Here is a 12,770-nt window from a genome sequence, read left to right as displayed (position 1 = left end):
CGCTTACAACGCTTACAACGCTTACAACGCTTACAACGCTTACAACGCTTACAACGCTTACAACGCTTACAACGCTTACAACGCTTACAACGCTTACAACGCTTACAACGCTTACAACGCTTACAACGCTTACAACGCTTACAACGCTTACAACGCTTACAACGCTTACAACGCTTACAACGATTACAACGATTACAACGATTACAACGATTACAACGATTACAACGATTACAACGATTACAACGATTACAACGCTTACAACGATTACAACGATTACAACGATTACAACGATTACAACGATTACAACGATTACAACGATTACAACGATTACAACGATTACAACGATTACAACGATTACAACGATTACAACGATTACAACGATTACAACGATTACAACGATTACAACGATAATAACGATAATAACGATAATAATAAAATTGCAAAAAAAAAAATCTCTTGTTTCAAGCCCATCGCTACGGAGGTCTTAAGGGATGGGACTGTATGAAGGAAAGTTAATGAAAGTCATAACTGATTTAGTAGGACCTTATAATGAATTGAGCTTAGTCATAATTCAAGGGGTGCGTTGCCTTGGATCGGGCGAGTTGGTCTTTGAAAAGCGTAATGAAACCGTTTGTTATGAAGTGCATATGGTGAGATAGATATAAAGTAGACTATAATGATCCACACAACATGCCTCGAAATTGCACGGTTTCCTTTTACGTCGCGAACTAACGCCGTCGGCCATTTTATGGAGTCAAAATTTTGACTCTACAAAATTTAAATTAATTTAACTCAAATATGGTGTGGCAATAACAAAATCAATATACAAGAATAGAAAAGTTATCATAAAAAAAAATAAGTATACCATTTCCAATGGTTCTAATAACCAAAGACATTATCTTAAGAAAAAAAAGAATGTGCCTATACCCGTCGTGATGGAATAGGTCGCACACTGCTTGCCAGACTTTGTGCCAAAAGTGGTGTGCTTCAGACGGCGCAGCCAGCACCCCAACCATCAACAATGCAATGACACTAACGGCAAGTCTCATCTTTGCAGGTTGGAAAGGGTCGACACCAGCAGAAAAAAAGTATCAAAATCGCACGCTGGTTTTTCTGCTGGAAAAAGAACAGGCAGATTTAAAGACATGAAACTCCTCGTAGGAATACACAATCTGAGAAACGTTACTGACAGTAACGCTTCTCATTTTTAAATTTTGAGAAGACTGGTCTTTTACAATGTGACCAAAGGTGTGCAGATGCCTTTATATAAATGCCAAGGTCCGCAGTGGATGTATTTGTTTGCACAGTGCAATTCCATACTTCGTCAGCAGTTTCACGAAGTAGCACTCACTGCTATACCAGCAAAAAATAACAATCATAGCAAACGGCCTCTGAAGTTGAACACTTTTTAGAAACCCGCCCCCCTTCAAAGTATTTCCATTTAAATTTTTCAATGCAGATACTTGATGACTTGAACTTAACAATTAATCTTATTTTGACTCATTTGCATAATTAATTTTGAAACTAGACACGAGAGAAGATCCGTGCTACTTCGTGAAACCAAAAAAGTGCAAAATAATTTTTTTGCGTTTTCACGAATTAGCACCCGCCTATGCTACAACATAGCATTTTGTATTACTTAATGAAACCATTGATATAGAATTAAAATAACTAGATCGGCCACGCGTACATATGCGCCATTGCCTGTGTAAAAAAAGTTTTTGTTCGCCATGGACGCGGTAAAAAAATTCACGTTCGAAAGGCGACGCGCCAAAATGAACACGGGAGATAGGCCTTTGACGCGCTAAATGTCACGTGCTGACGGCAAAAAGGTCACGTGCTGACGGCAACGCGCAGACAATGTACACGGGAGATAGGAATGGCAGCCCCCATGCCAGAACCCGCGTATGTACGCGCGGCCGATCTAGTTATTCTAGCGCGCGCTCACACAACTTGAAAACGTTTTTACCACACTTTGACTCGAGTGCGTTCCATGCATTACAACGGTTAACAGAGGTTCGGGTGCTACTTCGTGAAACCAAACTTGCCACGTTTGTGCACAAAATTAAAACACTAATGAGCTTAATTAAAAAAGTAAAGCTGTCCGAATTTTGAAACTTCATGGTATTGTAGGTCTTCATGCATTATCAACAGAAATGTCAAAACAAATACAAATGTATACAAAATCCCACGTAGAGTGCTACTTCGTGAAAACGCTGACGACTTCTTAATTAGACACTCACCTAGATCTTGAATCTCTTGAATTCGCCTTTCTCAATCAACTGAGAATAAGTTGTTGACTTAGCTTTATATAAGCTACTGTCCAGACATCCAAACAATAATAATGAATTTCGCAACCCCGGACTTCCTTGGGTTTTCCCCTTGTCCAACCAGACAATAGCTATCCCATATGTTTCCAGATCACATGATGATTCTTACGGGGTTTGGGAACTTTTAAACTTAAAGGGAATGTATACGTTTGGTAATAACTCTTACAATTGATGACAATCAAAACTGTTATTTGAAAGCATAAATGCAGCGGCTTTCGATTAGAAAACATTCTGAGAAGCATTGCACTTCGAAGTTTACACACAGAGAAATGATACTGTTTTCAGTATAGGGGCCTATTATTCTTCCTGTTGCGTGGACATTCGCTCTGGCCATCTCAAAAAACACAACCACCGCAGTTGAAATTAAAGGGACATTTCCTTTAAACAGATGGCATTATTGTCACTTCAATCTTATTCAACTCTATACAGTTAAAGAAACACGTTGCCTTGGATCGGACGAGTTGGTCTATAAAAAGCGTTTTGTAACCATTGTTATAAAATGCATATGGTTGGAAACATGTTTTAAAAGTAGAATACAATGGTCCACACATATTTGCCTCGAAATTGCGTGGTTTTCTTTTAACTTTGCGAACTAACACGGTCGGCCATTTATGGGACTCAAAAATTTGACTCCCATAAATGGCCGACCGTGTTAGTTCGCGAAAACCGAGCGAAAACCGTGCAATTTTGAGTAAAGACAAGCGCCTTACAGGCAGCTCATGGCTGTATACTCCCACGGGAGCTGAGAAACATTACAGGGATGTTATTGGCCCCATGACCAGGGCACTAATGTAAAGAGCATTGCATGATACGGTTATTGTGAAATGCGCTGTATAAGAATTTGTTATTATCCAAGGCAACGTTTCCTTTAATAAACTAACACAGTGAGCTAATAATCAATGGTCCATTTAATTTTAAACTACTACTGTGAAAATATTTTTTTTCTTCAGATTTTGTGTGGGGGCCTAAGGACCATTAAAATTAATATTTGTCCGGGAGTCCCTTTGGTCTGTAACGGTCGGGGTCGCCGCCGTTGCGTCCTAGGCGTTGGCTTCTTTGTCCGCCTTGGTATCTTCACCACCACGGCCGTTCACCTTGCTCTGCCATTCTTCTCGGGCATCACTGAAAAAAACAACAATCACACAACAGAAAACTACTATGCAGGATATCAGCATGATTTTAATATTCACTGGCGTATAACTAACATTTTCACTAGAGAAGCCAACGGGGAAAAGACTTAATTTGAAGAGAAGTTTTGATGTTTTGAAACATTCGCATGGCACTATTGGTAATTACTCAAAATAATTATTAGCACGAAACCTTACTTGGTAACGAGTAATGGGGAGAGATTGGTTGTTTAAAACATTGTGAGAAACGGCTCCTACTGAAGTGGAGTAGTTTTCGAGAAAGAAGAAATTTTCCACGAATTCGATTTCGAGACCTCAAGTTTAGAACTTGAGGTCTCGAAATCAACCATCTACACGCACACAACTTCGTGTGACAAGGGTGTTTTTTTCTTTCATTATTATCTCGCAACTTCGACGACCCATTAACCTCAATTTTTACAGGTTTGTTATTTTATGCATATGTTGAGATACACCAAGTGAGAAGACTGGTCTTTGACAATTACCAATAGTGTCCACTGTCTTTAACTTGGCGCGTTATTTTTGTTTGATCCCATCATTTGCCTATCACCTGTTCGATTTAAACAAACCGTAGAGAGAGAAATGCCCACTATGTGCAGTTGATATTGATTGGTACAACCTTGATCCCTACCTAATAACCTCAACAGCCAATCTTCCTTCTGGTCCTCCTTCTGGTCTTCCTTCTGGTCCTCCTTCTGTTCCTCGCTGAGAAGCGCGATAGTGGGGGTCATGTGGCTCTGTTCTAGCTTTGTTGGAAATAAAGCAACGTATAGACGTCCATATTAATAATAATAATAATAATAATTGCAAAAAAAAATAATCTCTTGTTTCAAGCCCATCGCTACGGAGGTCTTAAGGGATGAGACTGTATGAAGGAAAGTTAATGAAAGTCATAACTGATTTAGTAGGACCTTGTAATGAATTGAGCTTAGTCATAACTCAAGGGGTGCGTTGCCTTGGATCGAGCGAGTTGGTCTTTGAAAAGCGTAATGAAACCGTTTGTTATGAAGTGCATATGGTGAGATAGATATAAAGTAGACTACAATGATCCACAAAACATGCCTCGATATTGCACGGTTTTCCTTTTACGTCGCGAACTAACGCGGTCGGCCATTTTATGGAGTCAAAATTTTGACTCTACAAAATTTAAATTAATTTAACTCAAACATGGTGTGGCAATAACAAAATCAATATACAAGAATAGAAAAGTTATCATAAAAAAAACAAGTATACCATTTCCAATGGTTCTAATAACCAAAGACATTATCTTAAAAAAAGAAAAAAATGTGCCTATACCCGTGGCCGAATAGGTCGAGCAATTTCTCCCAGATTTCCTTGATGGTGTCCCACACGTGGTGTGCTTTCGTTCAGACGGCGCAGGCAGCACCCCAACCATCAACAATGCAATGACACTAACGGCAAGTCTCATCTTTGCAGGTTGGAAAGGGTCGACACCGGCAGAAAAAAAGTATCAAAATCGCACACTGGTTATTCTGCTGGAAATAGAACGGGCAGATTTAAAGACATGAAACTCCTCGTAGGAATACACAATCTGAGAAACGTTACTGACAGTAACGCTTCTCATTTTAAAATTTTGAGAAGACTGGTCTTTTACAATGTGACCAAAGGTGTGCAGATGCCTTTATATAAATGCCAAGGGCCGCAGTGGATGTATTTGTTTGCACAGTGCAATTCCATACTTCGTCAGCAGTTTCACGAAGTAGCACTCACTGCTATACCAGCAAAAAATAACAATTATAGCAAACGGCCTCTGAAGTTGAACACTTTTTAGAAACCCGCCTCCCTTCAAAGTATTTCCATTTAAATTTTTCAATGCAGATACTTGATGACTTGAACTTAACAATTAATCTTATTTTGACTCATTTGCATAATTAATTATGAAACTAGACACGAGAGAAGATCCGTGCTACTTCGTGAAACCAAAAAAGTGCAAAATAAGTTTTTTTTGCGTTTTCACGAAGTAGCACTCGCCTATGCTACACCATAGCATTTTGTATTACTTTATGAAACGAGGTCAGCGCGCGCGCGCTCACACAACTTGAAAACGTTTTTACCACACTTTGACTCGAACGCGTTCCATGCATTACAACGGTAAACAGATGTTCGGGTGCTACTTCGTGAAACCAAAATTGCCACGTTTGTGCAAAAAATTAAAACACTAATGAACTTAATAACAAAAGTAAAGCTGTCTGAATTTTGAAACTTCATGGTATTGTAGGTCTTCATGCATTATCAACAGAAATGTCAAAACAAATACAAATGTATACAAAAATCCCACGTAGAGTGCTACTTCGTGAAAACGCTGACGAATTCTTAAATCTTGAATCTCTTGAATTCGCCTTTCTCAATCAACTGAGAATAAGTTGTTGACTTTCTTAGCTTTATACAAGCTACTATCTGGACATCCAAACAATAATAATGGATTTCGCAACCCCGGACTTACTTGGGTTTTCCCCTTGTCCAACCAGACAATAGCTATCCCATATGTTTCCAGATCACATGATGATTCTTACGGGGTTTGGGGAACTTTTAAACTTAAAGGGAATGTATACGTTTGGTAATAACTCTTACAATTGATGACAATCAAAACTGTTATTTGAAAGCATACATGCAGCGGCTTTCGATTAGAAAACATTCTGAGAAGCATTGCACTTCGAAGTTATACACACAGAGAAATGATACTGTTTTCAGTATAGGGGCCTATTATTCTTCCTGTTGCGTGGACATTCGCTCTGGCCATCTCAAAAACACAACCACCGCAGTTGAAATTTAAGGGACATTTCCTTTAAACAGATGGCATTATTGTCACTTCAATCTTATTCAACTCTGTACAGTTAATTAGTTTAGTTGTTTACATCTCCATTTATACAGGGTTCAAACAGTCGGACGGTTCCAAAGACCAAAGGTATACCTTTGTCTTTAAACAAAGCAAGTTTAGTTGGGTATTTTAGGAGGATAAATTCTTAGTAAAGTATTTTAGGAGGAGAAATTCTGCAGTGTTACTTGATGTCCATGTTTGTTCCAAAACTAATGATTCTATTGTTTTAATTGAAAATAATCTCCTGGGATAGCACCAATAGTTATGTCTGGGTGTCGTGATTGTTATATTGGAGGAAACTCTGTCTTGGGTGCAGATTTAAACCAGTAAAAGGTTAATAATTCAACGGTTGCTCATAGCGCTATTGTATGGTTTTTAACCTGTCTTTTAACCCGATCAAGCGCATGGGCTTGAACGCATCGACCTCGCAGGGTTGTTGAAATGTTTTCTTTTGTTTGTTGTTTGTTGTATTACCTCAAGGGTTCAAACAGTCGGACGGTTCCAAAGACCAAAGGTATACCTTTGTCTTTAAACAAAACAAGTTTAGTTAGGTATTTTATGGGAGAAGGATAAATTCTTAGTAAAGTATTTTGGGAGGAGAAATTCTGCAGTGTTACTTGATGTTCATGTTTGTTCCAAAACTAATGATTCTATTGTTTTAATTGAAAATAATCTCCTGGGATAGCACCAATAGTTATGTCTGGGTGTCGTGATTGTTATATTGGAGGAAATTCTGTCTTGGGTGCAGATTTAAACCAGTAAAAGGTTAATAATTCAACGGTTGCTCATAGCGCTATTGTATGGTTTTTAACCTGTCTTATAACCCGATCAAGCGCATGGGCTTGAACGCATCGACCTCGCAGGGTTGTTGAAATGTTTTCTTTTGTTTGTTGTTTGTTGTATTACCTCACTATTATTGTTTTGCTTCTACCATAATTATATGGAATAAGTTAAGCCCACTACTGGACACAATGTTTTCCTTGTAAATCAAAAGTGCCACTGAGTGCTTTCCAATGGAGAAATGTTTTCAACATGGGCCTAAATTTATTTTAAAAGGGAATTCTTTAAGAAGTCGGGAAAATTTAAGGAATGGCAATTCTAGCCTGTACTACAGGAACACAATTGCCGGATATGTGCTTTGGCAGGCAACAAAATGTAAGTCATAACTACGTCATCACTTGGTGCATCCTATCCAGACATATTATGCATAAAATAAAAAATCTGTGAACATTTTGACTCAATTATAGTCATCGAAGTTGCTAAAGAAAAATGAAAGAATAAACTCTGTTGCACAAATTTGTGTGCTTAGATGCGTAAAAAAGGCCTAAAGTCTTTCAATAAAAGTAAAAAATTACCTGTTTCTCAAAAACTACGTTTTTTCAGAAGGGGTCGTTTTCTAGGTTTTAGTGATAACAATTATTTTGAGTAATAAACATTAGAGTCCAGTGCGTCATTTGTGGTAAACCATGGAGGTCTATTTCTACCTCCATGGTTAAACGCTTCTGCTCTTATGGTTTATGTTCTTGTAATTTTGCTTGCTAATCATACCATAGAGCAAATACTTGGCTCAGAAAATGCGCGCACCAATAGGCCAACCCATGATGCTTATTTTTAAGAAGAAACAAAATCCAAATTACTTTAGTTTATTGTTGTTTGGTCCCTTCCAGAGTTTTCATTGTCTCGCAAATTCCCTGTATTCTTTGAACCGAGACTTGCGTCTGTTATAGGCAAACCTCTTATCATGCAAATGAGAAGATTCCGCCATTTACGTATAGAAATGCATTGCTTTATACTTGGCAACGACATGGCTCTGTGGTGAACGTCTGAGACACCGGCAGAACACGGGTTGTATTTTTTGTCACAGGTAGGCATACGGACGCAGCCGCTGGTCTAGTCTGCTAAGATTTATAAAACAATCTCTCTCTGCCTTCTGATAAGAAAACTAGCATAGTATTCTACATAAACCTCAGCAAGTGGGTGTCTTATTTTAGCAGCAGTGCAAACGGCTCCAAATTGTGTTAATATAAGGCAACATCAGGGCAGTGTGACATTCCAACTTTTGCCTCGAGTTCTGCGAGGCCGACCAGGGAAGGAAGCCTCTACTAGAAATCATACCCAGCTTTTTTAAGTAGAGTTTTTGGTCTGGGCCAAGCATTGAAAAGTCAGAACTTTGTTTGGCGAAGATGGCACTGAAATAACTTTTATTACCACTACCACAGGAAAAGACTAACTCGGCCCGGACCAGGGAGCTCCACCAACGGCGCAGCAAGAGCAGAGCTCCACCGCTCATCCCGGCGGGAGCAGCGCCGCAAAACCCGGCCCAGCGACGATGGCTACTGCCGCCGTTTATTCAACCAAAGAGACAACGGAAGGTGTGTTGCTGCAATGAAATCCAAGGTAAAACCTGATAATTTTAGCAAACTTCATTTGTCAAACTAAGTTCTTAATACAACTGAATGTACTGATTGTCAAGTATATTGCGAAGAATTTAATCATTTGGGCGAGTGTTCGCCCGCGTGATTGATCGAAGCAAGAACAGGTCGGTCCATTATTGCTTGGGCTTTTGGTGTTTTTGTTGTTGTGGTAAACGGAAAGTTATCTGACCCTCAATTAAAAGACCGATAAAACAGCAATGTGAAAGGATAACAAATGAAATGTGTTAAGTCAATCGAAATAAATTGTGTTCCCTCGAAATTTTATTTGGATCCCTCGAAATATGAATATTTTGTTTCTACAAAATATATTAATGTTCAGGTTTGCCCCCTCCGAATGAGATCGAAAAAGTATACAAATGAATGGGGGAAAATACGACAATGATCCGATTTAACTTTAAGATTTTTTGCATTTATTGTGCAAACAGATTGCATTTATTGTGTCAAAGCAGAGTGCATGCAACTTTTAGGGATGTTATCCCATACATTTCTGATAGTAGCCTGATTTATGAATGAGTTAAACATAGTGAAATATTTAAAGAAAAACAAAGTTAAAACAACTGATATCAGTAGGCCTATAGGGCTTTTAGGATTGTTGTACTTTCACTGGGTTCTTTTATTGATGCGTTTTGTCTAAGGCACAGTTCCACTGATTGGTTAATTTGGGCCACAGGCTTCAAGAACCGTAGTTAATCCCGAGCTGGGAGTAGCACAGCGGATATACGAGGTACATCTGTTGGGCCGAATTCACAATGGAATATGTGTATCAATATTTGCTAAGAAAAGTGTAATGTCACAGTATTGTCATTCGTCTTATTAAAGTTCATGTTCTATTTACCGCCGTAGGCCTATACGTCAACTTGGCGTGACCAAATTATTTGTGTTATACGCAAGAGGGACATGGCCATGTTAAAGTAGGCTTAAGCAACTTAGTCTCCTCATATATAGCAAGCTAATCTAGAAGTTAAAGGAACACGTTGCCTTGGTCGAGTTGGTCTTTGAAAAGCGTTTGTAACCGGTTGTTATTAAATGCATATGATTAGAAAGATATTTTAAAAGTAGAATATAATGATCCACACAAGTATCACTCCAAGTTGAGTGGTTTTTCCTTTTACCTCGTCGACTAACACGGCCATTTATGGGAGTCAAATTTTTGACTCCCATAAATGGCCGACCGTGTTAGTTCACAAAGTAAAATGAAAACCACGCAATTTCGAGGCAAATTTGTGTGGGTCATTGTATTCTATTTTAAAATCATCTTTCTAACCATATATGCATTTTATAGCAAACGGTTTCAAAGACCAACTCGTTCGAATCCCGGTCGTGACACTTGTGTCCTTGAGCAAGATACTTTACTATAATTGCTTCTCTTCACCCAGGGGTATAAATGGGTACCTGCGAGGGTAGAGGTTGATATTGTGTATGAAAAAGCCACAAGCGCCTTACAGGCAGCTCAGGGCTGTATACTCACACGGGAGCTGAGAAACATTACAGGGATGTTATTGGCCCCATGACCAGGGCACTAATGTAAAGAGCATTGATACGGTTATTGTGAAATGCGCTATAGAAGAACTTGTTATTATTATCCAAGGCAACGTGTTCCTTTAATAAACTAACACAGTGAGCTAATAATCAATGGTCCATTTAATATTAAACTACTACTGTGGAAATGTTTTTTTCACATTTGGTGTGGGGCCTAAGGGCCATTAAGTTTAATATTTGTCTGGGAGACCCTTGGGTCTGTAACGGTCGGGGTCGCCGCCGTTGCGTCCCCAGGCGTTGGCTTTTGGTCCGCCTAATAGGTATCTTCACCATCACGGCCGGTCACCTTGCTCTGCAATTCTTCTCGGGCATCACTGAAAAAGCAACAATCACACAACAGAAAACTACTATGGAGGATATCAGCATGATTTTAATGTTCACTGGCGTATAACTAACATTTTCACTAGAGAAGCCAACGGGGGAAAGACGTAATTTGAAGAGAAGTTTTGATGTTTTGAAACATTCGCATAAAAAATTGGTAATTACTCAAAATAATTATTAGCACGAAACCTTACTTGGTAACGAGTAATGGGGAGAGGTTGGTAGTATAAAACATTGTGAAAAACGGCTCCTACTGAAGTGGAGTAGTTTTCGAGAAAGAAGAAATTTTCCACGAGTTTGAATTCGAGACCTCAAGTTTAGAACTTGAGGTCTCGAAATCAACCATCTAAACGCACACAACTTCGTGTGACAAGGGTTTCTGTTCTTTCATTAGTATCTCGCAACTTCGACGACCCATTAACCTCAATCTTCACAGGTTTGTTATTTCATGCATATGTTGAGATACACCAAGTGAGAAGACTGGTCTTTGATAATTACCAATAGTGTCCACTGTCTTTAACTTGGTGCGTTATTTTTGTTTGATCCCATCATTTGCCTATCACCTTTTCGATTTAAACAAACCGTAGAGAGAGAAATACCCACTATGGTCTTGATATTGATTGGTACAATCTTGATCCCTACCTAATAATCTCAACAGCCAATCTTCCTTCTGGTACTCCTGGTCCTCGTCTTGGTGACTCTGGTCTAGCTTCGTTGGAAATAAAGCAACGTACAGACGTCCATATTAATAATAATAATAATAATAATAATAATTGCAAAAAAAAAAAATCTCTTGTTTCAAGCCCATCGCTACGGAGGTCTTAAGGGATGGGACTGTATGAAGGAAAATTAATGAAAGTCATAACTGACTTAGTAGGACCTTATAATGAATTGAGCTTAGTCATAATTCAAGGGGTGTGTTGCCTTGGATCGGGCGAGTTGGTCTTTGAAAAGCGTAATGAAACCGTTTGTTATGAAGTGCATACGGTGAGATAGATATAAAGTAGACTAGAATGATCCACACAACATGCCTCGAAATTGCACGGTTTCCTTTTACGTCGCGAACTAACGCGGTCGGCCATTTTATGGAGTCAAAATTTTGACTCTACAAAATTTAAATTAATTTAACTCAAACATGGTGTGGCAATAACAAAATCAATATACAAGAATAGAAAAGTTATCATAAAAAAAACCAATTATACCATTTCCAATGGTTCTAATAACCAAAGACATTATCTTAAAAAAAAAAATGTGCCTATACCCGTGGTCGAGCGATTTCTCCCAGACTTCCTTGTTGGTGTCCGACAAGTGGTGTGCTTCAGACGGCGCAGCCAGCACCCCAACCATCAACAATGCAATGACACTAACGGCAAGTCTCATCTTTGCAGGTTGGAAAGGGTCGACACCGGCAGAAAAAAAGTATCAAAATCGCACGCTGGTTTATCTGCTGGAAATAGAACGGGCAGATTTAAAGACATGAAACTCCTCGTAGGAATACACAATCTGAGAAACGCTACTCATTTTCAAATTTTGAGAAGACTGGTCTTTAACAATGTGACCAAAGGTGTGCAGATGCATTTATATAAATTTTAAATTTAAATTTTTCAATGCAGATACTTGATGACTTGAACTTAACAATTAATCTTATTTTGACTCATTTGCATAATTAATTATGAAACTAGATACGAGAGAAGATCCGTGCTACTTCGTGAAACCAAAAAAGTGCAAAATAATTTTTTTTGCGTTTTCACGAAGTAGCACTCGCCTATGCTACAACATAGCATTTTGTATTACTTAATGAAACGAGGTCAGCGCGCGCGCGCTCACACAACTTGAAAACGTTTTTACCACACTTTGACTCGAACGCGTTCCATGCATTACAACGGTAAACAGAGGTTCGGGTGCTACTTCGTGAAACCAAAATTGCCACGTTTGTGCAAAAAATTAAAACACTAATGAGCTTAATTAAAAAAGTAAAGCTGTCTGAATTTTGAAACTTCATGGTATTGTAGGTCTTCATGCATTATCAACAGAAATGTCAAAACAAATACAAATGTATACAAAAATCCCACGTAGAGTGCTACTTCGTGAAAACGCTGACGACTTCTTAATAATTAGACACTCACCTAGATCTTGAATCTCTTGAATTCGCCTTTCTCAA

General features: G+C 38.7%; 1 protein-coding gene across 2 annotated transcripts in view; it reads right to left on the bottom strand.

Annotated features, from left to right (window-relative positions):
* Positions 1-2,384, bottom strand: part of LOC139954383 (uncharacterized) — a 7,241-nt gene extending 4,857 nt beyond the window's left edge. The window contains exons 1-2 of one of the 2 annotated variants that reach the window (XM_071954151.1): positions 2,244-2,384; positions 928-1,116 (exon numbers count right to left, since the gene is read on the bottom strand). In XM_071954151.1, coding sequence (XP_071810252.1) covers positions 928-1,049 — 122 coding nt within the window. In that variant the 5' untranslated portion in view covers positions 1,050-1,116; positions 2,244-2,384. The remainder of the gene's footprint in view (positions 1-927; positions 1,117-2,243) is intronic. The other variant, XM_071954152.1, reaches the window with a different exon arrangement.
* Between the last annotated feature and the right edge of the window lie 10,386 nt (positions 2,385-12,770).

This window comes from Asterias amurensis, chromosome 2, assembly GCF_032118995.1.
Source record: "Asterias amurensis chromosome 2, ASM3211899v1".
In the NCBI taxonomy this organism is placed as follows: domain Eukaryota; kingdom Metazoa; phylum Echinodermata; class Asteroidea; order Forcipulatida; family Asteriidae; genus Asterias; species Asterias amurensis.
The sequence above is the reverse complement of the archived record's forward strand: the minus strand, read 5'-3'. Positions and strand labels throughout refer to the sequence as shown.